This window comes from Marmota monax, unplaced genomic scaffold (genome assembly GCF_021218885.2).
Source record: "Marmota monax isolate L192 unplaced genomic scaffold, Marmota_monax_Labrador192_F-V1.1 WCK01_AAM20220418_F8-fsc00140, whole genome shotgun sequence".
NCBI classification, from domain to species: domain Eukaryota; kingdom Metazoa; phylum Chordata; class Mammalia; order Rodentia; family Sciuridae; genus Marmota; species Marmota monax.
In genome coordinates this window covers 2,867,973-2,895,551 of record NW_026694256.1, presented here as the reverse complement: position 1 = coordinate 2,895,551, position 27,579 = coordinate 2,867,973, and the positions used below count along the sequence as shown (strand labels likewise).

Here is a 27,579-nt window from a genome sequence, read left to right as displayed (position 1 = left end):
TTAAAGAAATGTCAAATATTCTGATTCTTGCTTCAGAATTCCTGGTCATGAAAGGAGGGTTGTGGTGAACATACACCTATTTTGCTTTTCAGATCTCATGATTTACATCTGCTAACTCTATCTTAGAGCCAGCTGTGGAGGAAGGATAGGCACTGTCAAATGTTACAAAATATAGAATATATTCTCTTGAAAGTTGTATTTTTAAATCCCATTTCTTGACATGTAAATTTCAAGTTTTGTGTAGAATGTGCAAAGGTTTGGCTTATAATTAGACATTCAGAAATAAGAAATAAGTTGTCATTAGAATGAGTTGGACATTTCTGGAATTTTTAAAACTTGAGGGAGTATAGAGTTATGTGAATAACATGGGTATTACAATAAGTGAATGAATTAGTAGCTCCTGAATTTGGCAGAGTTCTCAAAGTTTTGGAATCTGTGTCCACATTTATTTTACCTATCATTTGGTAAATAAAATAATAATAATAAACCGCCTAGCACAGGTTAGCATATCAGTCACTTACAAGTTAGTTTCTCACTTTCTTATATGTAAATAACATGGTTGGTAGTTTCTTGAGAATATTGAATGTAGCCTCATTTAAGTGGACATGCCCTGATAAAGGGATTTGATTAATTAGGTGTCTCATTCCAAGCAAGAGAATTTGTATTTTACCATGAAAAACACAGGCAGTCAATAATTAATTTTAAATTCAGCAAATACTTATTGAGATATTATGTAACATGACATGGTATGAGGTATTGATATGAGTAAAATAGCTGTAACTTTGAGTGAAATAGTGAAATCAGTAGTTTTTTTTTTTTTTGGTACTGGGGATTGAACCTAGGGTTGCTTAATTACTGAGTCACCTCCCAAGTCCTCTTATTAATTTTAATTTTTTAATTTTTGAGACAGAGTCTCACGTAGTTGCTTAAGATCTCACTAAGTTGCTGAGGCTAGCCTTGAATTTTCTCATCCTCCTACCTCAGTGTACTGAATCACTGGGATTATAGGTATGTGCCAATACTCCTGGCAAATGAGTGATTTTTGAAGACCATTATGACTTTGGTGTTTAGGATGAATGTCAGAGAGGAAAGAGTAAAAGTGAAAAAATAAGCAAGAAGGCTGCTGTAGTCATCTCTGCATGAGATAATGTGATTTTACGCTGATTGATAGAAAAAAAAGGAGAAGTGATAAAAACAAGGGATGTGTAGGAAATGTTAACAAGTGTCCGTGACTGGATGGATCTGATTGAGTGAGTGGGCCTGGGTGCAGAACGTGGAGACATTAATTAGACAGCATTCTTGATGTCAATTTAGGATTCTAAAAAAAGGTTGTTAGTACCAGAAATGTGGTGAATAGCTGGAAAGAGGAGGTTTATTTTTGCTCTATATTTTCTTTTTATTCCTCCTCCCTACCTCTCTCTGTTCATTTTTTTTTCTTACAGAGGGGAATATAGAAAGAATAAAAGGCTCTATATATGGACATATAAATATAGCATAATATTATGTGGAATTTATTAAAAGACATTACATGAATATGGAACTAACTATTGAAATGTTTTGAGAGAATGAGCAAGTCCAGTCTGATAGCCACTGATATAGGAAATGGAAAGATAAACTCTTCCAAAAGCTATATTTCTTTCTTCTTTTTTTTTTTTAATTTATTTTTTCCTTTCCCTCCCTCCCTCCCTCCCTCCCTCCCTCCCTCCCTTCCTTCCTTCCTTCCTTCCTTCCTTTTAGAAAAGGGAAAAAGAAGTCTTATTGCTTTGCAAAGGAGAATCACAGGGCACTGTTGTCCCAGAGGTTTAGATTCTGCCTATCAGGGGAAGGATTAGGGTGGTTTGAAAGAAGGGATGTGAGGCTACATTCCAGGTGTTCTCTGTCCAGAATTGTAATTCACTTGTTAATTTGGAAGATTGTCATTTCTTAGATCTTTTGGTGGTATCCCCAAAGTCTGAATTTCTTCCTTCCAGGGGTGGGTGTCTGCTCAAAGACAAATTATTCTGCCTACTATGGGGAAGAAGGATAATCCTGTCCCCTTCCAAGACTAGTGACTGGAGGAGATTAGGGAGAGGGAGAGAAAGAGGAAGAGAAAGATACATGTCTATTTAAAAAATAAATTGCAGTAGTACAGCAGTAAGGTCTATATTCAAAGCTTAAAGTGGACCACTGTTACATTTCCCTACTGTCAGTTTCTACATTTCATTTCTACAGAAAAATGGACAATGACATTTCCAAGATGCTTTCTGCTGATAGAGAACAAAGACTTTGGGTCGGTTCCCCCAAACTCACTCTCTATCAGATGGGGTGTGCACAGACACTTATGGATATTCAACATCAAGGCAGTCTAGAGGTCTATGGTAGCAGTTGGTGGGTAACTGGACAAGGCATTCTTAGGGCAGGGATTGTCTAGATGGCCAAGGGTGTTGTGACTTACTGCATTCAGTTTCCTTTTTCTTAAAGTGGATCAAGATGGAGCAACCTCTACTCTTCAGGAAGAGAAGGCAGGAGTTTCCTGAAGGAAAAAGAGCTTTGGCAGTTGCTGGGACTGTCCCTCAGTCTCTCCTTTTACTCATAGGAATAGCTCCTTTGGTTTGATCCGAGGCAAACTCATCTGTCTCTTAACTCACCAGCAGTGGCTCTCAACAAGTTCACTGGCCACCTTGCATCCTTAGCTTTGAAGGGGGTTGCTTGGACAAGCAGACCTGCCCAAAAAAGCCAGAGTTGGGGCTGTTCTCAGGTCCCATTTGAGTCACCAATTTATTCCCTAAAGCTCTATCCTTGTCCTTGATGCTAATTCAATAACGAGGACACAGTTTTGAGAAAAAGGAAGACGTTTTATTGCTTTGCTAGCATAGGAGAAACATAGGGGACTGCTGTCCCAGAGGCTGTGATTCTGCCCATCAAGGGGTACAGGGGATTTTTAAAAAGGTGCTTCAAAAGCTACATTTCATTTCTTCTCTGGTTGGAGTTGTCCCAAATGCTTTATTTGAATTTAAGTATAAAGTTTCTACTATGTGTAAAATATACACAAACAAGTGGATTTATCCTACTGTCAAATATATAAAGAATATAAAAGTTGGTGTTCATGTAAGTTTTGGTAAACAAAGGCTTTGTGAGGAGATAGCATTTTAGGTTGTAGAAGATGATCCTACTGAAGGAGAAGTGGTAGTAAAACACTGGTGAAGGTGAGTGTTAACAAAGATATTGAGATAGACAATAGCGAGGGTTGGACATGTGTGATGGTGAATGAGACATAAACCTGTTTTGATAAATTGGGGTCTCAAGAGGGATTTTATATCATTGCAAAATGTATCTTAAATAATATGAGAGTAATAATAGCTACTGCTTATTGTTTGTTAAACTTAAGTGAGGCCCTTTGTTAGATGCAGAGCATATATAATCTAGAATCTTTTATAGTAGTTTCCAAAATAGATGCTTTTCATTTTGTAAAAGAAAAAAAATGAAGCCTAAAGAGTATATATAATCTATACAGCCCCTAATAGCAGGTAAGATGAAATTAAAAACTGTTACTATGTGATTCCTAAAACTCCAACAGAATACCTTTGCTCTAAAATATTGGGATTGATACTGGTCTATTAATTGAAAAAAATTATCAGTTAATATAGAGGATTATAAAATAATCCTACATATTTTAAATATAATACAACTAACATTTCCCAATGTTTTCATCAGTACTATTTCCTTTAGTAGGAATTTTCTGATTGACATTCCAAGAACTTTAAGATCTTTCATAAGCTATTTGAATATAGCATCTGTCTGGATAGGTGGTTTTCTTTCTTTTTTTTTTTTTTTAATGATACTGGGGATTGAAACCAGGGCCTTGTGCATGTGAGGCAAGCACTCTACCAACTGAGCTACATCCCCAGCCCCCTGGATAGATGGTTCTTAAAGTGGATCATCAGCATCAGCCTCAGCATCAGCTGGTAATTTGCCCCATTCTATTTCTACTGAATCAACAGTTCTGAGAGTGGGACCCAGCCAGCAATCTGGGTTTTAACAAGCCTTTTGGATGATTATGGTAAGAAGAGAAAGAGAAGAATAAGAGGAAGAATTTATAGGATTGTAGAACTTGCTAACTAATTAGATATAAGATGCAATGGAGAAGACTGTTGTTAAAACTGAGACTTTATATACAGTTGTCTGTTTATATAATGATGGCAGAAATAACAGAAATATGTAAATTGGAGAGAAGGTGGTTTGTGAGTGGCTGGGTAGGATGATATATTTGGCTTGTGCTAGAGCTGGACCTGGTGCTCAGGCCTTTTTGACTCTGAGGCTGTACTTTTACTATAATACCACATAGCTTCATGTCAAGTATCTCTACTTTATTATTAAGGCCTGGAGTGTCTCTTACAGGCCTGCCACTTACAGTACTGAGGCTGTCATGGGGGTTCCAGGAAGCAGCAATGTGTTTAGGGGTAATCAGAACTGAGTGAAATAGAGAATCTCAATCAGAAACAGTGTGGAAGATGAAATCCTTTTGCTATTTTGCTAAGGTGGCTGTTCTTTATAGGCATCAGTCATTTAATAAATAGTGGACTGAAAACTATATGGTGAATACCATAAAGGGCTCATGAATGTAGGAAGTAAATTATTCAGGATCTCCTTGATCTTCTTAACTACACATATATGACGCTCTTATTCAATTACATGTCTTGTGGATAGTGACATTTACAAAATTGACTCATTCTAAATTAGTTTTGTCATTTGAGAGGCTGTAGAAATGTTAACATTTCTAAATATGTTAATCATAATTATTGTCCTTTACTTTTAGTAAATGTTTCATAAAATAATTCTTTGTAGAACTTTATTTTCTCATATTTTCTAGATTGTTTGAATTTACAAACTAATTTTAATATTAACATCAGCCTAACTATATGAAGAAAAATATCCAGTATATTGAATTATGTGGGATACTTCTCTCTATAAAAATAGATAAGAACTTTTTTAGGTGGTATTTAATTCAATTACTACTTTAAAAATATACACAGAAACTTTCTGTTTTAGTGATGGGAACATAACTTTTTCCTATTTATTCTTTCATAATTCCTGTTTCTTAGTTATGTTTTTATCAGCCTGAATAATTATCCAACAGCTGCATTACCTTCTTTTCAACATCACATGTCAGACATAAGAGCATAACGAAGAAATGAGGAGACTCTAAACCCACTAAGGTTTGGGATGCCTCTAAGATTTGCTTCTCCTTCTGTGACATTAGCTTCCCTCCCCAAGGTCATTGTTATTTTTTTATTTTTATTTATTTTTTTTTAAGAAAGGAGAAACTAAAGTTTATTTTTTTATTTTTTTATTATTAGTTGTTCAAAACATTACAAAGCTCTTGACTTATCATATTTCATACATTTGATTCAATCGGATTATGAACTCCCATTTTTACCCCATATACAGATTGCAGACCCAAGGTCATTTTTAAATGATGATCTTTGCTAAGTATCTCAGAAAAAAACAAAGCAAAACAAAATTCTAGATAAGCTGAATGATTTATAATGAATGATCAATTTAATTCTATTTTAAGGTAAGAAATCTGTATATGTTATAGACTTTTCTGTACTAACTTTTTTTTTCTGGATGTTATTAATAATTGAACTTCTTTACCAAATTTATTTTTTAAATATTTCTTTCAGCTATGAATTTGTGAAATACCTTAGACAGCACATATGCAACACTTTGGGGTCTATGATTGAAGAAGAAATGGAAAAATGCATATCTGATCAGAATCAGAGTGAAGAATCTGGCTATGACACTCTTGTACAGCATGTTACTAGAAGAATTCACGACTCTAAAGAGTGAGTATGCCCCTGGTAATATTTTAAAGTAACTTTTCTTTCAACTGGGCTTTGAGATAGCATTACTAACCCATCTCTATCCCCGCCCAAAAATCTGTTTCCCACATAGCACCTCTTAGCAGCCAAAATGATGCTTTAAAACAGTGAATCATTGTGTGACACTGTCTCATTCAGAACTCTCCACAAGCTTCCCATTTTCTTCAGAGTAAAATGCAGAGGTCTTTCTGTAGGCAACCAGAACCACCATCAGCCTTCTCCCTGTCTTCCTTATATGTTACCATGTGTCCCCTCTTACTGTACCAGCTATCTCATCTTGCTCTTTCTTAGCAAGCGAACTAGGCCATCCCTCAGCAATTTGAACTCTTGCTGCTTCTGTTATCTAGATTGCCTTTCCCTAAATATTTGTATGACTTGCTCCTTCACATTTTTGGGGTCTTAGTCTTCTTTTTGGAGCTCTTTGTTCACCTCTGTGCTTAAGTCAGTATTTTTCCTGTTACTTTCTTTCTCTCTCACTTTCCTTAATTTTCCTTTTAGCTCTTTTGTCACACTGTTTTATGAAGGAGTAAATGTGCTTCTTAATCCAAGCTTTACAAAGATAATTTTATCTTTTGTTTCTATAACCTAATGCTTAGAAAATTACTGATACATTCTAGGTGCTTAATTGGTATTTGTTGAAGGAATTAATGAAGTATCTTTTGCCGGAATAATCAGTTTTCTGTATGGATTATTGTGGTTTAGATGTAGTGTGTTTCCCAATGGTGTTGGAACTTTGGTCACCAATGAGGTAGTATTAAGAGGAGATAGAGCATTCGAGAGGTGGGGCTTAGTTGCAGGGTAATTAGGTTATTTTGGATGCTGCCTTCAGAAGGGAGTAAGGAAGTTTTTATGGGATCCTATATCTCTAGGGAGAGAGTTGTCATAGAAGAACAAGACTGGCCCCCCTCCACTCTCTGGCTTCCTTTTTTGCCATATGATTCCTGTTTCATGCACTCTGACCATTGTGATATCATCCTCCAAGAGGTATTTATTAGAGTAAAGCAGAAGCCTGTGCCAAGATCTTGAGCCTCCAAAATTGAAAAATATAAACTTCTTTTCTTTACAAAGTACCTAGGCTCAGGTATTATTATCATAGAGGAAAACAGTCTAATACACTGATATTTGAAATAATTCTGGCTTTAACAATAATTTTTTTTCTTTCCCCTTATCAATCTTAGACTCATCACATATTTAATGAGTAACTACTGTATATTATATGTTAGATCCTGGAGCTATAAAGATGGATAAGATGTTTTCTACTTTTCTATAATCCATAGCATAATGGGGAGTTTTGATATTACACCGCAATAGAAACTTGAATAATTTTTTTATGTGATAGTTTTTTATGTGATAATGCAGAAGTATTTGCATAGAGGGAGGGTAGGTGGATCTGCTCAATGGATTCATGTAAGGTCCCAGGTTCCTTTTATTTTGTCATTACCTCATACCCTATGGCAGGGGTTGGTAAGGGCCATCTAATAATTATTTTAGGCCTTTCCAGCTGTTGTAGTATGAAAATTCCATAGATGATATATAAATGTGTATGTGTGCCTATAAAACTTTATTTTCAAAACTAAGTGAAAAGTCAGTTTAGGCTCATAGGATATATTTTCCCCACCATAGTATCAGATACATTGGCATATGTACTCGATCTTATGTTATCTACTTCATTTTAAAATATTAAATCTGACTTATTTTTTACAACTTCTCTATTCTTTTTTTAAAAAATTTTTTAGTTGTAGAGAGACATAATACCTTTATTTTATTTTTTTATTTTTGTGTGGAGCTGAGGATCAAACCCAGTGCCTCACATGTGCTAGGCAAGTGCTTTAGCACTGAGCTACAACTCCAGCCCAAATATGACTTATATTTAATAAATTTTTAACAATAAGTTTGGACAGGCTCTCTTCCTCTTTGTAACAACTGATTTCATTGTTTAAATAAATATGTTATTACTTGAGTAAAGTGATAGTGTATAGGTATCAATAAATTTAGTAAATTTATCCTTCTAATGTATGTCACATAAAACCATACAGATTAAGGTTTATTTCTTGACTTGGAGAAAAAACAAAAATGTATCTGTCTTTTGGATATTATAATTCCTAGTAGCTTGTTGCTAGAAGTCTTATTAAACTTATACTAAAAGGAATACTAAAATACTTTATTAGATAATTAAAGTATTTTAATGATAAGAATAGAGTTTTATATGATACTGTTAGGAAATTACTTTTTTATATCTGGATAAACTATTTAATTTTCTTGTGTTTTAGTTCACCCTTGTGTAAAAATTAATACAATAATAACTACCTTACAAAGATTCTAAATTACTTAATGAATGTTTGTCTTCTGCTTTATGAACCATGGATGAAAGACTTTAAATTGTACAGTGTATTATTTTCTTTCAATTTTTTTGGTGATTCTTTAGCAATTACTTAGGGCTAATGTGGCAATAGTGCATCTATTAACAACATTTTTACTGAAATGATTACAAAGTGTTTTCCTAAATTAACATTTTGTTATTTGCCTTTTAAATAGATGTTTGCACATGGAAGAATTCATTTGTAGGCCCTGTCATATATTACTTATATAGTGAGTGGACATACTTACTGTGTAGATTTTTGTTGTTGATTGGTGTGCTTTTTATTTGGGAGCTTTGTCTTCTTGTAGTCCTTATTTTATAGTTCTTGAAGGATTAAGGATATTTGCTTAGTGGTATTTACAGTCTATCCTGGATCTGTTTTTTCTTAGCTCTTCCAAAGCTGCAATGGCTCCTGTTCATTTAACTCTTAATTTTGAAGTGCTCTAGTGTTTTTTTTTTTTTTTTTTTGGTGGTGCTAGGGATTGAACCCAGGGCCTTGTGAGTGCAAGGCAAGCACTCTTCCAACTGAGCTATATCCCCAGCTGCTAGTTACTTTTAATTCATTAATAAATTATTACTCTGTTTTTCCCTCTGGCCATTTTTGTTGGTATTAATTTCAGAAGAATTTGTTTGTCTTTGTAAGAAGATATGTTGAAAACATTTATATCTAAATCAAATTTCAGTTTTTTTTTTTTATGGATTTTGATCACCCTCAATCTTACTCTCTATATCACTGAGATTTATTTTTATAGTTCTTGATTAAATCACAAAACTTTAAGGGACAGGAACTTTATATTCACACAGCCAGACCTAACTGCAAAGGAGGCTGGACAGTGTAATTTTAACTATAGTCCAATTACTATGGAAGGAGAGAACAACTTTTGGTGGATAGATATTGATAGCTATCAGGGCATATTTTGTTTCCCTGTTTATTGCTGCCCAGACTCTAAGAAGGGGAAACTGGGCCTTTTGTCTCAGTAATCCTATATATATGTTGTTTTCAGTTTAGTCTAATGAGTGTCTCAGAACTCCATTTTGCATTTTATATCCCTTTACCTTTAACTAGTAAATTCCCTGAACTCTTACCTCTATTACATTTCTTTTCTATATGTCACCCCCCCATACCCCTCCCTATATTGTTCCTAATCTACTTTCATTACTTTTTGTGTTTCTCATGATTTCTGGTAATTTAGAAATATATATTATATAAAGTTGCTTATAGCTCTGTATTATATACACATATTGTTAAATCTATATTAAACATATTTTTATTTAATTATATATTATACAAATTATACATTTTTATATAGATATGTGATTTCTAAAATATATAATTTAAAATGTGGGTTAGTCAGGTTTCCTTGCTGCAAAACATATGTGAGATTGATCTGCTTATAAACAGAAAAGGCTTATTTTGGTTTATAGTTTTGGAGGTTTCAGTCCATGGTTGATTGGCCCTGTTGCTTTTAGTCCTGTGTTGAAGCAGTATATCATGGTGGGCACACATAGTGAGGAAGCCCATTCACCTTAAGGCTGGAAGCAAAGAAGTGAGAGCAAGAGACCAGGGTCCCCCATTCCTTTCAAGGGTAATACACCTAATGACCTAAGACTTCCAGCTATGCCCTACCTCTTATAGGTTCCACTATCCCCTGATTGTGCCATCGATGGTGACCAAGCACGCCTTTAACATATAGGCCTTTGGTGGTGTTGGCAAAATGTATCTTATGAATGTATATGATAATTGCCCCCAAAGTGGGAGCTGGGGGTGGAGTTTATTGGTAGGCACTTGTCTAGCATGCACGAGGCCCTGGGTTTGATCACTAGCACTGCCAAACAAATAAAATTTCAATCTGTTATTTCTATTCAAATTCCTTAGCCTAGCTTTTTTTTTTTAAATTTTAATTTCTTATTCATTCTTTTTAGTTATACCTAGGCTGGCTTTATTGCTCTTGTGAGATAGAGTATCTATTTTCCCTTTGATGAATGCAATTATAGTGACCACTTGACCAGATTTATAAGTAAAAAAATTTTTTGCTGTGCTTATTTTCCTCATGTATTTCCCTTATTATAATGACAAATACGTGTCTAGAGCTTTATAGTTTCAAAGCCTTTTCAGATATTTATTTTCATTTATTTATTGCCATGCTATATGAAATAGTTTAGCTAGATTGTATTAATTTTATGTCCTTTTATAGCTGAGGAAATTGAGACTTTTTTATATGAAGTCAGAACTAGTTGGCAAATGAGTTAGGATTACAATCCAGAATTTCTAATTATAAATTTAGTATTCACTGTGTTTATATATAAATCTTTGTGCCTTTTTTGTTTTAAATACAGAAATGTCATTGTTCCAGGTCACACATTCTTCATTTGTGAAATAAAGGCTGGACTTTATGGTTCTTTCTAGATCTAAAATTCTACTTCTAGGGCTTTTTGGGATCTCAGCTTAAAATTAACATGAGTACTTGAGAGGTTTTACTTGAATTATAGAGTAATTTATTGTGAGTTGTTTTTCAAGATTTTAAGACCATTAGAGTGGAAAGAGATCTTAGAAGTTATCCAGTTCAAACTGTTGTCATCTTCAGAAATCCCTTTCCTAACATCCCTGTTAATGGATTCTCCAGCTTGTGTTTGAAAGGACCCTAAGACAGCCACATTCTTACCTTGGTCTTGAAGCAGGCCTTAGGTAAGGCTATCTGTGCCTGAAGGTATGAAGTACGGATAAGAGAAAGGAAGAACAAATAAAGGAAAGTAGGATAGAGAAAGAGATAAGACCAGGGATAAAGGCGAAGTGTAAAATAATTTTGAGTTTTGGTAAGGCTATTAACAGTTTATCTTGTTGCTAGTAATTTGAACACATATCATCAGAACATATTGCCTGAGATATCTTGACTTTGTTGTGTTGGTTTATATAACTAGATGACAAACCCATGAAATAGCACTTTTTGGATTCCTTATTAATTTTTATTCTTTTCTTGTTATATCTGTTTTTTTTCTGTAAGAAATATTAAGTTTTTTGTTTTCACTGTGCCATTAAAGCGGCTTTCTTTTTTTTTCATAGAGAAAATAATCAGGTAGTTTAACTTAAGTGACTTTTAATTTCTGTTGTTAATCTTCTCTTATTAAGACTACTTTGAATTTGAAGGTATAAAGAAATCATGCATTCCCTGAATAATGTTATGATGGTAGTGGTGGAGTCTATGATTAACAAGTTTGAAGAAGATGAAATACGAAGTCAGGAGAGGCAGAAAAGAATCCAAAAGGAGAAGAGCAGTAGTTACTGCACAGATAATTGCTCTGATGGTGATTCATCATTCAATCAGGTAGGTTGTTCAGTTTGTATTTATATTTGGAAATGGTGTTTAATAATCACTAGCTTCAATAAATTTATTAGCCAGCTTTTATACTTTCTAACTTAAAGATTCAGAAGAAAAATAAAGAACAAAATAACCTAGTAGTAAAGATTTAGTTCATGAAATACCACCTTATAGAATTATGTTTTGTGAATAGTTGTGTCATGTCTGAGATAATTCTTAATGAGGTGAAAAAATTAATCTTAGATTTTTTAGTAGTAAGGGTTGAAACAAATTAAGCTTTAGTTCAAACATCTTATTCTTAATTAATCCTTATTAAAGTTTAAATTATATATGTGATAGGGATAAAACATTTCTTCTGTACGTTTTCTGAAATGACGATTACTATGAATTCTTACCTTTAAAACATTAGACTTTTTTTAGTGTTAAAATATTTGAGATTTTACATTTTATCCAACCAGGGTCTGAGGCACCTTGTCATTTGGCCACAGTAAAGATAAGAGAAAGGCCTATGGCTATATTAGCCCTAATAGAAAACAAGGAAAACTAGACTAGAGCCCATGTGCAAGGAACTTCCGCACATCGACTTTTAGGCCACAAGAAGTCTGACTGGGGGTGTAATTAAGTTGTAGAGTCCTTGCCTGAAATGTGTGAGGACCTGGGTTCAATCTCTGTCTGCAAAGCCTATTTGACCTTAGTGTAGTCCTAACTGATGGAGGGAAATATTGACACCTAATTAGCTCTACCTTAAAGACATAATTACAAAGTAGATCCTAACCATATTCCAGAAAATGATTTGAGAAGTTTGGATGAAACATGAAAAAAATTGTCTGTTTTGGTCACAGTTGGGACTTCATGATTGAAGGAAAAAATGGTTCTTTAAGTATTTGAAGCAGAACTTAAAGGTTGCTGTGCTTTAGCTACTATTGCATCTTAGCAGGAGAGATTGTGCTGAGTTGTGAACTTTACAAGTCAGGTTGGTTATGTGATGTGATGCAAGATGTGACAAGACTGTGAATTTTCTTCATGCCCAAATCATTCCTTGCTGATGGATTAACTGGAAAAAGGTGGGGTATAGAGATTTTAATTTATTGCAATCAAATGAGTGGTTTAATAGATTTGCTGAGCTGCTTCTTCAGATCAAGGACTTTTTGGAATTGAGAGGAAACCCAACTTTAGAACTCAGGTTATTATCTGCCCATCTTACTAAAGATGTGCTAACTTATTTGGTGAACTGTATGACTAAACTGACATTGGACCACAACTGAAAAAAAACTGGAGCGTTATTAATTTGTTTCAAGAAGTACAAGTATTTAGATCTAAATAAGCTTGATTGAGTTAGCTAGGAGTTAAGCTATTTTAATTCTCAAATATTAAATTATTTCTAGTTGTTAGAATCATAGGTTTTTGAAGAAATGTAAAGCTGTGGTGGAAATAAAGCCATCATTTTAGAATAGATTCCTATCTTTTGTTTTGTTTTGATTCTTAAGACATCATGCTTTAAGTTTCTGTGTCTTTGTTTGGGATGTCCACAGGTTATATCTGAGTTTTCAGTGTGTGCCCTATGAAGATGACTATTTCAGAAGGGACTAATTGGGCTGAAAATGAATTCTGCCCATTAAGAAGGCATGGGATGGGTTGGGGACATAGCTCAGTTTGGAAGAGTGCTTGCCTTGCATGCACAAGGCCCTGGGTTCAATCCCCAGTACTGCAAAAAAAAAAAAAAAAAAAAAAGAAGGCATGGGATGCCTCGACTTTTTGGAGGAAATGTATGAGTGCTAGAACATCCTGGAAAGCTCTTTCAGTGTGGGCAAACTCTTAAGAGATATTTGGGTATATCTTTACTTACCAGTAAAGAGACTTTCTTGTAATTGATCAGAGAGGCTGAGTGAATATGTTAAGAATTGAAAAGGAGTTTAAAAATGTAATAGTCATTCATTCTGAAATCAAGAATTGAGACCAGAACTTATGCCTGACTCCATATATTCATCTTGATATGACCCTGTCTTCCACATTATCAGGTGAAGTATGTTTTTTGTTTGTTTGTTTGTTTGTTTTGTTTTGTTTTTTATTCCCATGATAATAGTGATCAACAAGAGGGCCTCTAGGCAGGTACCCTAGGTACCTTGGGTAGGTACAATGTACCTTGGCAGGTACATTGTATAATATGTCCAGGAACCGCCTGTGAGCAAACTAATCAGTGATGAGAATAGCCTAAGGAAATAAGGATATTTTTTCTTGAGATTTGCAGTGAAAAGCATCTTGTGAGTAGGTGATTAGGAACAATGTGCATCTTTGGCCACAGACCTCCACCTATGAGAAGGTACCCATCAGTCCATGATTACCCATGCTTTTCTAAACTTCCCCTAAATTAGCACTTTAAGATGAGATGGTCCTCCATTTTCCCATCAGCTAGCTTATCATAATACAATTCTCTCTTCACCCTTTGCCTTTCTACTTTAGCTTCCATGCTGTAATGAGGTGACCTAGCCTCTGTGTGGTAACAATTCCATTAAATGCTGACCTTACTGATTCCTTCAAAATTGTTACTTGATCTGGACTTCAAAAAAGTCTGAATTTTTCTGTGGATAACATTGTATTCATGATTTTGATGTTGTTATTTTGATACCACTTGCATTTTGTGAAAACGTCTTATTTCATTATTATTTTAAAATCTGCAACCTGAATATATATGAATTTTCGATTCATTTTTTGAAAAACAGCAGTGTATTAGTATATGTTGGAGGATATTTAAGAATAAGCGGAGAGATCGTGGTTTTTATCATTAGATGTGAATGAGCAATAGATTTAGTATTGTGCTTAAAACTGAAGACAATGCTTTAAAGTTAAAAGTGTCATTACTATCTCTCTATTGTTGGGGCTACTGCCATGCAGTGGTCCCTGTGCTTGTCTTTATATTCATTATAGGAGTTACTAGTTCTTCACAGGAAAAACTGAGGCTTAATAGGTGAGTAATTTGCCTAAATTTGAATTGCTAAGTTAGGAATGGATCTTGAATTAGGACTGGCTTCTCTCCCTCCAAAGTCTGTTCACCTTATTTTTTGCCACACTTTACAGGGTTGGTTGCTTTGAGAATTTAATGATTTAATAGAAATCATTTTGAACAATATCTGGCATGCATTAAGCCCTTATAATAGTATTTGCTTATTATCATTGTCATCAGAATTATGTGGTCTTGTCTTTTTTAAGAATAGAAAAGAAGTTGCTAGGCACGGTAATGCATATCTGTAGTCCCAGCACTTTGGGAGGCTGAGGAAGAAGAAGTGAGAGTTCAGAATCACCCTCAGCAGCTTATTGAGGCCTTAAGCAATTCAGTGAGACCCTGTCTCTAAATAAAAATATAAAAAACGGCTGGGGATGTGGCTCAGTGTTTAAGTGCTGTTGGGCTCAATCTCTGGTACCAAAAAAACCCCAAAACATATTAAAGCATGAGTTATCATTAGGCCTAATAATTATATATTTATCATTTTTATTTTCTATATTGGTATTATTTGGACAACAACAATAGATATATTTTTTGACCAGTTATATGTTTAATGGCTTATATAGTTTGCATACCCATACATTTAAAATAGAAGAAATTTCCAGAGTAAATTTTAATTACGAGGGTGATTTAATTTTTTAAAATCTAAAGTGTAGTAATTGAACAAAGTGAATATTTTTCAGTATGTGTTGTAACGAAGTAAGTGACTACAAAAAACCAGAATGAGTGTTCTATTTGCAGTCTTTATGTATCCTGCATCTGACAGACATGTATCCAAAAGGAATATTTAAAACAACTGAAATGTGTTCATGTGAACACATTGTCTGTCTGCGCTAGTTAAATTGCCATAACAGTTAACTGCAATTGTATATTTATGTCTGTCAACTTACAAACAATAATATAAAAAAGATTATAGCATAGGTCACCTTTAAGATAGGTATTAGACTCATTTTGATGTCTCATGTAATAAAAATTATTTCATTACTTAAAAATAATTTTAAAGAGAATTTTGTAATTATGTTTAAGAAGATAACTTAAGGGGTAAGTAGTTTGAGGCTATTCCAACTACATAAGCATTAAAGTTTATGCTTTATTTTCCTGTGGTGTTGGAGATCAAACCCAGGGCCTCACACTGAGTTAGGCAAGCACTCTGTACCCCAGGAAATGGTTGTGGATCATCATGATCTACTCAAAGTCAAAGAACTGAGTAAGAACACCTCAGGATAGCATAGATAATGAAGAGAGAGGGCCCTAATATAGGTGCGAATGTGCCTTCTGATAATTTTGTGACCTGGAGAAGTGATTTAACCTCTTTGGCTTTCATTTTTCTCATATTTCAGAGACTTTGTAAATTGAGGTAGAATAGTGCTTGCTACATAATAGATATGAAATTACAATTGTTGATATTATTTTTGTTATTTTTAGAGATCTTTTAATATGTGTATTTAAACTGTGTTAGGGAAAAAGACTTTTTCTTTCAAAATAGCTTATGTTCTATGAACTTTTTTCTAAATGTTAATTTTTACTTCAGGAATTTTTTCACAAAAGAACTATGGAAAAATGCTAAGAAAAGCATAGGAAAGGGAACAAAAAGTTCAAGCAGGGTTATAGCTATGTGTAGGTACTATTTGTGCCTTTTTATTAATGTGGTTTTATTTTTCTGTTTTGTTCATCGCACAGTTCTGGGTATACAAGATTCTGGTTATGCTTTTTTTTATCTTATAATATTCTACACATTGCAGTTGCTCATCAAATAATAATTGTCATATACAGGAAGGTACACTGTTCTACTGGGACATTGAATTCTCATTAAAACCTCGGGAAACAGGATTCCAAGTTTGCTGCCAAGTCAAAATAGATAAATCTCTTCTTTTGTTCAGAATGCATACTGTGCTGGAAATTATGTTAACAATCATTTATAGCAATAGTTCTGAAAGTCTATGGAATTCCTGTGTGTTCTGTTGATTGTGTTACAGAGTTACAAATTTTGTCAAGGAAAATTACAATTGATTTTAGACCAGCTGGATCCTGGGCAACCCAAAGAGGTAAGTTTTAAGGACAGCTGTAAAATTTAGTCAGATACCATATATCTATTTATTTATTTTAAATTTTTAATTTGTTTTAATTAGTTATACATGACAGTAGACTGCATTTATGCACTTTGATAGTGCATATATATATATATATATATATATATATGGGATATAATTTCTCATTTTTCTGAGTGTACATGTTGTAAAATCACATTGGTCATGCAGCCACACATATACATAAAGCAATAATGTCATTTCTGTTTCGTTTTACTATCCTTCCTATCCCCTCATCCTGTCTCCTTCCCTCCCTTCACTTCCCTCTACCTAATCTAAGGTAACTCTATTCTTTTCTAGTGTCCCCCACCCCAGCCCCTTAGTGTGAATTAGCATCTGCATATTAGAGAAAACATTTGGCCTTTGGTTTTTTGGGGATTGGCTTATTTCACTTAGCATGATATGCTCCAACTCCATCCATTTATTGGCAAATGCCATAATTTCATTATTTAAAGCTGAGTAATATTCTGTTGACTATATATACCACATTTTCTTTATCCAATCATCTATTGAAGGACACCTAAGTCGGTTACATAGTTTACCTATTGTGAATTGATCTACTATAAACATTTGATGTGGCTCCATCACTGTTGTATGCTGATTTTAAGTCCCTTGGATGTAGATCGAGGAGTGAGATAGCTGGGTCAAATGAAGGTTCCATTCCAAGTTTTCTGAGGAATCTCCATAATGCTTTACATAATGGTTGCACCAATTTGCCGTCCCACCAGCAATGTATGTGTGTACTTTTTTCCCCACATCCTTGCCAACATTTATTGTTGCTTGTAGTCTTTATAATTGCCATTCTGACAGGAGTGAGAAGAAATCTTAGAGTAGTTTTGATTTGTATTTCTGTAATTGCTAGTGAAGTTGAACATTTTTTCATGTATTTGTTCATCGATTGTATTTCTTCTTCTGGGAAGTGTCTGTTCAGTTCCTTAGCCCATTTATTGATTGGGTTATTTGTTTTTTTGCTGTTACATTTTTTGAGTTCTTTATATATCCTAGAGATTCATGCTTTATTGGAGGGGCAATAAAGATTTTCTCCCAATCTGTAGGCTCTTTTCTCACATTATTGTTTCCTTTGCTGAGAAGAAAAGGACTTTAGAGGTCTTGTTAATGAAGTCAGATCCTAGGCCAACATGGTGAAGATTTGCGCCTAACTGACTGCAGGTCTGTTCTAGTGTCTAAGTCTTTGATCCTCTTTGAGTTGATTTTTTTGCAAGGTGAGAGATAGAAGTTTAATTTCATTTTGCTACATATGGATTTTATCCAGTTTTGCCGCACCATTTGTTGAATGCACTGTCTTTTCTCCAGTGAATTCTTAGAGGTAAATGAGAACACTGATACAACATATCAAAATCTTTGGGACACTGTGAAGGCAATACTATGAAAAATGTTTATTACATTGAGTGCATTCATTAAAAGAATAAAAAGTCAACAAATAAATGACCTAATACTACATCTCAAAGCCCTAGAGAAAGAAGAAAATCAGATATTACATATTTATAATATACTAGATTTCAGTCAGCAGCTGGGTTCTTTCTCTTGAGGCTGGGTTTTTATTTATTGTTATGATCAATTCTAGGCTAATATCACTAGTAAACTTCAATTTTGGAATAAAAGGTCACAGAATAAGGCAGATATTCTTTAAAAAGTTGTCATGGTTTGTTAGAGAAAATCTTTTTTTACCCCCAGTTTTCATTGGTAAGAAATTAAGTTACGAGTAATTGTCCTTAAATTGTTCCTTTACTGTTGTTTTGTATGCAATATTTTAGTTATTGATTTGCTAGGAATTAATTTATTTCATGATTTTTTTATTTATAGAAAATGTGAGTAAACATTTAAAAAAATTTAATAGACAAATTTTATATTTATCATGTGTGACATGTTTTAAAGTATATATTGACTGAATAGTGAAAAAATTGATCTCATGAATGTATGTATTATGATTTTTTTGGTGAGAAAAGTTAAAATCTGCTTAGTGATTTTCAAGAAAATAATACATATTTATGTTGTCACAGTGTTGTATAATAAATCTCTTGAACTTATTTCTTCTAACTGAAATTTTGTATTTGACCAATATCTTCCCAATCCCTGTATTGAGACTTTGACAACTTAAATTTTTTGAAGAAGTAATTGTATATTGAGTTATGTTTATACTTAAGAGATTTTATCTGCTCTTTATGATGTATTATTTCATTTGAAAGTCAATCTGAAGTAGAAATACAATAGGATATTTAAAAAAATTTAACTAAGACTTTTGTGTATATGCCATTTAGTTCTAATTTTGGAAATGAATTATTTTTTTCAAACTTTACATTTTAAATGAAATGTATTGTTATTTACTCCCACTGAAATTTTCTAAAAAATCACTGAGGAATAATTTTTTTCTGTTCAGCATTTTGCATTGTTTTATTTCTTGGATCTTAGTAAATAACAGGTTTGAAAAGATATTGGAAATGAGATTTGACTTTTATATGATAAATCTTAACTTTCTTCTGTTTAAATGGATTACTTTGAAATCTATAGTTGCTCATTAATCTTTATTCTGCTTCTGGAATACTAAATTCTTAATAGTATTTTGTTCTAAAATTTTTTGAAAAGAGGATACTACTTAACATTATAAATGAATTCTTAATTTTTAAAATTTCACATTCCCCTAATGCTTGTCAGAAATAAAAGTATATTTAGGAGTTATTGCATATGAGTATATAGATATTTTCAGATACTTGTGTATTCTGTATTTTTTTTTATCTAGAAAGCTGTGAATGTCTTAATTTGGCTCCTGTCTCTGATGCCTCGCCTTCACTTATGACTTCACTAGGCTTCAGTTTTTCAGTTGGGAAAGGACCAGATTTTAAAGATTAGATTGGAATTACTGTGTTATTCTTCGTTAGCTGGAGTGTGAATAGGAGAGATGCTTTGCCCCGTTTGTCATCATCAGAGTGGAGCTATTCTCTGCTGCTGTCCCTTGGGTCATACTGTTTTGAGTGAATTCTGATTGGATTTTGAGAAGACTGATTACAAAGCAAACTTTTTGTGAAAATACAGAAATTCAATTTTGCATTCCATTGCAAAATTTTCCCCCCTATTTCAGTAGTTAGAAGGTCAGAAAATATGGTCTAGCACAAAAAAGTTCAAATGAATTGTTTGTGAGAATTGTTCACATGTTCTGGAATGGAAGTGTGTCACCAGGGGCATATCTAGGAAATGTTTTAAAATCAGAGCCCTCAACTGCAGAAGCACCTGTGTGGACTTTACTAGAATTGGGAAAATCTGTGGGGTGAGGCCAATAAAACATTGCATTGGTGATTCTGATTCAACCACTTTTCTTCTTTCTATTCTACTTAGATGTGAGATCTAAGTCTCCTAGTTCAGTTAGTGTTTAAATTTTCTTTGTACAAAACAGCACCCTCCCTCCCTTGATTAGTGATTAATTTACAAAATGAATTAATTCTCAAGAGTTACCTGATAAAAGTGTATTATTTTCTCATAAATGGCTTTTTAAAATAATTATTCAGATTCTGGCTTTGAATAATATTCTAATATTGTCTTGAAAAATTGGAATTATTCTAGTGGCTAACTATTAATAAAAATTTTTCTTTTAAAAAATTTTAGGTGAGATATGATGCCTTACAAACATTATGTTCAGCTCCTCCATCTGATGTCCTGAACTGTGAAAATTGGACTACTCTCTGTGAAAAATTGACATTGTGTCTTTCAGATCCTGATCCTGTGTTTAGTGTAAGAAAATAAATAAATATTTTTAGAAATTCCTGTTTTCCCAACTAGAACTAAATGGAATGTGGGAGTTTTTTTTTTGATAGCACAAATATTTATGGAATTTTGGTTACAGCTTTTCAGATTGTCAAAATTTCTTTTTCAGTAATTAACTTAATACTTAATAATTAGATTCAAAGTATGGTCGCCATCATACTTCATTGCCAAATAATATCCTGTTATCTTGTGTATTTTGTCTTATCCTGTGAAAGATACCCAAGTATTTGGGTTATTATTTTTGAATTAAGATTAATATTTTAAGGGCTCATGATAAATGAAATTTTGAACTTAAAGTGATTAATCAGGATAGATTCTAAAGTGTTCATATGATTTTCCTCCTGCATTTAAGCATTTATTTGGAGGCTGTCTAAAACAGAGAAGCCAGAAAATTATAAAGCTTAGAGGTTAGAAAATAAATTGAAATTACTCATAAAGCAAATGTCAGAAAATCCCTAAAATTATAAAATGGAGAGTAGAGATAAGATTGATTTTTGCAAAAATCAAAATGCATATGACTTTTCAGGAATGCAAATTATTATATGATGAAAAGTAAGCTTATCTTAAGTGCTATAATTCTACAGATAGTGATATAATGTGAATAAAAAAATCCTGACTTATCAAGCATCAGGATTAAATACAAATTGGAGTTTTTAAATAATAGGGTCTTTTTCTTCATATTGATGGGTTGAAGAAAGCTTTGTTTTAAAAATTGGTATGGTTTTTTGTATAGAATTTAAGGCATTACCATAAGAGCAACATTTTTCTATTTGTTCAAGGAATTTGTATTGAATATATACAGTGTGCATGTTTTAGTCAGCTTTTCACTGCTATGAACAAAAGATCTGACAAAAACAATTTTAGAGGAAGTAAAGTTTATTTGGGGCGTAAAGTTTCAGAGGGCTCAGTTCATAGCTGCCTGGCTCCATTGCTTTGGGCCCAAAGTGTATCAGAATATAGCATGGCAGAAGAGTGGGTTGGAGGAAAGCGAATCAGTTAAAAATCATAACCCAGTCATTTTACCTCTAAGCTTTCTTGTATTGTCTCACATATGGACTTTGAGCCAAAACCTCATATCTAAACTATAACAGTGCATCATTCCAGTTTAGATGCTGGTAATTTACCATGAACAAGGTAGAACAAGTCTTTCCCCTATGGAATGTGCATTCTAGTAAAGAGCACAGACAGTAAACAGTATGGAGAAATATAAGGTATCTTAACACATTTATCAGCTTAAGGACATTAATATTTAATTATATTATTAATAATAATTAATTGATAAACAGAAGTGGTTTGGGAACCATCTTTGTTATTCTTATCAGAGAAAAAAGATGTTTACCTCATACTTGGATGCAGTTCAAACTTACTAACACCAGAGGGTATTATAGACTTCTGTAAAAACAAGAACTTCAAGGGAGAAAAAAAAGATATTTTTAGGGTCATGTTAAGGCTTTAACATTTAAAGGCTCTCTAATAAGAAATGCAATTGTAACTTTCCCTGCTATTTTTTCCCCTTTCTTAACAAAGAATCATGGCAGAATAGATTTTTTTTATTTTAGTAACTTTATAATAACTTTATAAACATAGCAAAGTTAGTATAAGTTGTTTTATTTAACCATTATAGATTATTAAACGGCAAGGGTCAGTTTTATTAAGAAAATTGAATAATTGTTATGGAGGAAAAATGTCAGTAGAATTAATCATTTTGAGGAAAACAAAGCATAAGTTTCTTTTCATTTTAAATTTTTGCTTGATCTAAATTGTTAAATTTAATTCTGTTTTTTTATCTCCTATCCTAAAGGACTCTTAAACATAACCAAGTAAAGTCTGTAGTGGTTTAAAAGTTTTACGGATACTTATCTATTGCTGTAGTTATGAAAATAGACTTCCCAAAGTATTTAATAACGTGTTGAGAAGGAATTTCTTGGGATTATTGGAAATCATTAGTCACTTGGGCAACTATTCTTGTATGCATATTCTCTTAAGTGATATAAACAAGACTATTAATTTTCCCCCTAGATTATTTGATTAGAAAATTTGAGGCAACTTTATGTTTTTATTTAATGGGAAGTTGGATTTCACTATTAGTACTAATCTCATCATAATATTTAATTTAGTATGATTAAAATAATAATAACTAATATTTTTAAGTCCCTACTAGTGTCAGGCACTGTTATAAATATGCCTGTTTCTCATTTAATTACTTTACCTTATATTACATGTTATTACTTTGAATTTAATGTTAAATTTTAAAAAGTGTGTTTTCTTGGGAATAGACACAATTATAAGAAAGAATCCTTAATGTGAAGCTACCCATGTAAACAATTTAGAAAACAAATCTTGGATTTGGAAATGCATGGTCTTTTAAAATTTAATATTGCCTATTCTGTTTCATTGTTTACTGGCACCTTTCCATTGTACCTTCCTCTATCAAACCTAACTTTTCTCCTCCCACTTTACCTTCCAATGTCAGTACCTACTATTCCCAGATATTGTGATAATTTATATTTTTTGTTATTTGCTGTTAGTTTTTATCATTTTTACTCTTTGCTTATCAACACAAGAGTGTGCTCTTTTTCATATACATATTTGTAGATTTCTGAATGGTTTATTTTGGTAAGTTTTTACTATGTGAAAAATGTTTTATCTTAAGTTTTGTGACAATCTTAGATGCAGATCATCTGTCTCATTTCTCCAGGACCGGATTTTAAAATTCTATGCACAGACATTTACACTTTCACCATTGTATATGACCAAGGAAATTTATACAAACTTAGGTATGTTTATTAAATCATTTAAAAATGTTTTTTTCTCTTATATGCAGTTAAGAAATGATGATATAAAAGTTGTATATTTTTTCTTTTTTCAGCAAAATATTTGGAGTTATATTTTCTTTCTAGAGAAAATCGTATTCCTACTCTTTCAACTGGTGTAGATATAACTAATCATAATGTGATCTGCTTACTCAAAAAGGTATTTGTTTACTAGAATATGCTTCTATTTTTAGTAGTTCTGTATTTAAGGATTCTAATATTGTAAGAACTCTTGTACATTGCTCTGTAGGTTCGACTTCTAAATGAGTATCAGAAGGAGGCTCCATCTTTCTGGATTCGTCATCCAGAGAAGTAAGTCTCCTAACTTATGCAAATGTGAAAAACATAGGTTATTGACCCTTAGACATTTTAATTGAGTAGAGACAGTCTTAATTGATTTACATGATTGGGAAGGTAATGTAGTGTTAAGTTTATCATATTTCACAGTTAGCACTACACAAGTATATCATTTTATATCACTTATCAAAACAAGGTAAAAGTAGGATCTTGTAGTTTCAGGTTTTCTTTGCTACTTTGGACTAGTTTCTTAAATGTTCTTTAACCTTTTTTTCTTTCATCTACAAAATGTCTAATAAGGTTCTAAGTACATTGGTGAATCTCAAAAGGAAAGTTTTGGAGAGTCAGTATTGAAATAGAAACAATATAAGTTATTTTTCATTTTTCATTTTTTAATTTGTTATATATGACAGCAAAATGAATTACAATTCATATTACACATATAGAGCAAAAGTTTTAATATCTCTGGTTGTACACAAAGTAGAGTCACACCATTTGTGTCTTCATACATGTTCTTAGGGTCATGATGTCCATCTCATTCCACCATCTTTCCTACTCCCATGTCCCCTCCCTTCCCCTTTCACCCCTTTTCCTCTTTGCCCTATCTAGAGTTCATTTAATCCTCCCATGCTCCCCGCCTCCCCCACATTATGAATCAGCATCCTTAAATCAGAGAAAACATTCAGCATTTGGGTTTTTGGGATTGGCTAACTTCACTTAGCATTATATTCTCCAACTCCATCCATTTACCTGCAAATGCCATGATTTTATTCTCTTTTAATGCTGAATAATATTCTATTGTATATATACCACAGTTTCTTTATCCATTCATCTACTGAAGGGCATCTAGGTTGGTTCCACAGTTTAGGTATTGTGAATTGTGCTGCTAGAAACATTGGTGTGGCTGTGTCCCTGGGATAGCTGGGTCAAATGGTGGTTCTATTCCCAGCTTTCCAAAGAATCTCTATATTGCTTTCCATACTGGCTGCAACAGTGTTGAAATAAAAACAATATAAGTTTTTAAAGCAGAAAAACTGAGTGTGAATCTCATCTCTGCTGTTTACTAAATATAAAGATTGTTACTAAAAATTACATTTCACAAGTGTAACGTATATCACCAGTTTTATACACACACACACACACACACACACACGCGCGCGCACTTAAAAAAATAGTCTTTTTTATTTTTTCATAAAATCTCTTGTTCTTTCCCAAACTCTAAGGTATATGGAAGAAATTGTGGAGAGTACTTTGTCCTTGTTATCAGTTAAACATGATCAAAATCATCTTGTATCACAAAAGATTTTGGATCCAATCTACTTTTTTGCATTAGTTGATACTAAGGCTATGTGGTTCAAAAAGTGGATGGTAAGGAAAACTAGAATTTTCTTTTGTTACATAATTTAAAGAATAACTAGTGTTTACTGTGTGCTAAGAGTTCTAGTCACTTTTATGTGTATTAACTTATTTCATTCTTCTAAAAATCTATGAGATAGGGTGGCATTAACTTGCCCAAGATCATTCATCTGGTATTTGGCAGAGTCAGAATAGGATTTTAAATGGTAATTTATTTGGTCTATTTAAGGTGAATGGCCTCTCCAAAAATCTAATTTGCTTTAGTTTATTTAAAAGCTTTGAAAATTTAAAATTGATGTGATAGGATCTCAGGATTCACTGCTGATTTTTCTTGGGCATAGGAGATATGTCTAAAATATTCCTCTTTGTTTCTTCCTGAACCTTCAGTTTAGGGAATGTGTTTAATGCCCAAATTCTAGTGGAGCTCCTCACATCCTAGAACTGAAATCCAAATTAAGAGTGGAGAGATCTTTATGCTATTACCTCCCTCCTCTGCTATGGAATAGTAGAGGTCTGTCTGTGTCTGGCAGTTGCAGCACTAGTTTCTGTGTTACATCTTACTTCTCTCAACCTGTCTACTAGGCTGTAGGTATCTGCTGCAGTAGAGAAGAGAGTGGCTGGGGACTTGCTATGTAAAACAGTAGCATATTTGTTTATTGCTCAGCACAGTTTGAATATTAAATAGCATATGGCTTTTTTCCCCCTACTTTTTGTTATCTAAACTATATGGTAAATGCCCAGTTAATTAGAAAATGTTTCTGTCTCCAGTTCTTAGCTGCCATGTAGCCTACATAATAATGTTTGATAAATGTTTGCTGAATTTAATTAAATAACCTGAACCCTTTATTCCTTTTGTCTGAAACTTTCTCTTAATTTTTTTTTCTTGATTATCAAATTAGACCTTTATTGAGGGAAGTTACAAAAGATATAAAAGCACAATTTTTTTCCCTAATTATTTAGCACAGGGATAACAACTGTTAAATTTTTGATTTATGTAAGTCTATATTTTTAATACACTTATATTTTTCTGCATAGGTCTTTTTTGTTTTGTTGTTTTTTTTCAATAAAAATGAAATCATATTCTCTTAATTTTTGAAAATTTATTTCACTTAACATTTTTGATTGCCAGTACTGATTCCAACAGAATGAGACAGATCACAAGAAAACTAAGTAATACATTTAACAAAATTAAACCTCAAATGTTTTATCATGTTAATGAAAATTTCTATTATCCTTCTGCATTCTTTGTGTTTATGGCAGTGGTTGACAAACTTTATGTAAAGGACCAGACAGTAAATTTTTCTGGCTTTATTGGCTGTCTAGTCTCTGTTGCAGCTTTTCAACCCAACTGTTGTGGCTTCAAAGCAACCATAGGTAATATGTAAATGAATGTACTTGACTGTGTTCAAATAGAACTTTCAAAATCAGGTGGTAGACTGAATTTGGTCCAGGGACTAATTTGCTGAACCTGATCTATCAAAGGTGCTATGAACATTTCTTTTCAGAACATGGTCAATATTAAAAATAGTTTAAGTATGCATCAACATATTTACTTCATTAAATCAAAAAATGATGTTTGAAAACATTTTAAACTACATGGGATTTTGACTACCATCCAGTTAATTAAAATACTATTTAATGAATTAAAATCACTATTCCCCCAAATTCCTATAGTTTTTACTGGGAATTATTGTATTTAATATTTTTATTTGTTTTTAAGAAAAATAAAGTACTTTTTAACACTAATGATATCGTAATCTAACAAAACAGTATTTATAGTTTTCCTTGGCTTTGTAGAATACATTGTATGTATAGACTTTAATGCCATGTATATTCAACTCTAAGGAGAGAATTAAAGATTTTTTGGGCACTTTTCAATCATTTTACAATATTATTGGCAGAAGGTAATTAGTATTTCAACCTTGGCAAGTTTCTGCACATATGGACAGTACAAGTTTTCAGCATATGATTTGTGATTTTTTTCTCCTCCTGCTTCTGTATACTTTCTTTGGTTTCTGTCATACACTGGTAGTTAGGTATGCCTTTTTGGTGGTGGTTTTAAACAAGTTTAGCATGGAAACTGTACGCGATGGATAGAATGTCTTTTTTTTTTTTTTTTACTGGTGTGACACTATAGGATCTAAAAGTTTTTTTTATATCTTTTGCATTCCTGAGATTGCTTTCTTCTTAATACAATGTACATTGAAAAACATTCTTGGCATTGGTTATAATAATTTAAACCCAATTTTTATGTGATTTATGATATTGGGTAATGATGCTAGAAAAAGATTTTAAATGGCATAACTTGAATATTAAATATCATTTCTTCTTAACTTTAGCATGCATATTATAGCAGAGATGTGGTACTGAGGCTTCTTGAAAAGAAATATAAGTCTTTGGTAAGTCAGTACTTTTTATGTTCAGAAATAATATCATAGAAAGATTATATGATATAACTTTTTGAGTATGCAAAGTCAAATGGGGATGATTAATATTAGCTAATGAAGCAATTCCCCTTTCATGTGACCTTAAACTACATTTTATGAAACATGAAAGAATAAAAGTAGAGACTTAAGAAGCAGTCAGGTTAACAATTAGGAAATATATAAGTACATATTAAAGTGGGCTGCTGTAAATAACAAGGTAGTGTGAGAGAAGCCATATTTCTAAGTATTACATATAATTTGACTGAGGTCAGACATTGAGAAGGT

General features: G+C 32.8%; 1 protein-coding gene across 10 annotated transcripts in view; it reads left to right on the top strand.

Moving 5' to 3' along the window:
* Tbc1d32 (TBC1 domain family member 32) overlaps positions 1–27,579 on the top strand; it is a 206,970-nt gene that overhangs the window by 6,792 nt on the left and 172,599 nt on the right. For 7 of the 10 annotated variants that reach the window (XR_009228837.1, XR_009228836.1, XM_058586252.1 and 4 more), the window contains exons 3-11: positions 5,664–5,825; positions 11,366–11,543; positions 16,515–16,583; positions 20,244–20,369; positions 23,101–23,179; positions 23,272–23,375; positions 23,466–23,527; positions 24,736–24,880; positions 27,208–27,267. Coding sequence is in view for 8 of the 10 variants with exons in the window: in XM_058586252.1 (XP_058442235.1) it covers positions 5,664–5,825; positions 11,366–11,543; positions 16,515–16,583; positions 20,244–20,369; positions 23,101–23,179; positions 23,272–23,375; positions 23,466–23,527; positions 24,736–24,880; positions 27,208–27,267 (985 nt within the window). In the remaining 2 variants the exon portion in view is untranslated. Of the gene's footprint in view, positions 1–5,663; positions 5,826–11,347; positions 11,544–16,514; positions 16,584–20,243; positions 20,370–23,072; positions 23,180–23,271; positions 23,376–23,465; positions 23,528–24,735; positions 24,881–27,207; positions 27,268–27,579 lie in introns of those variants that run through there. The other 3 variants (XM_058586255.1, XM_058586253.1, XM_058586256.1) reach the window with 3 other exon arrangements.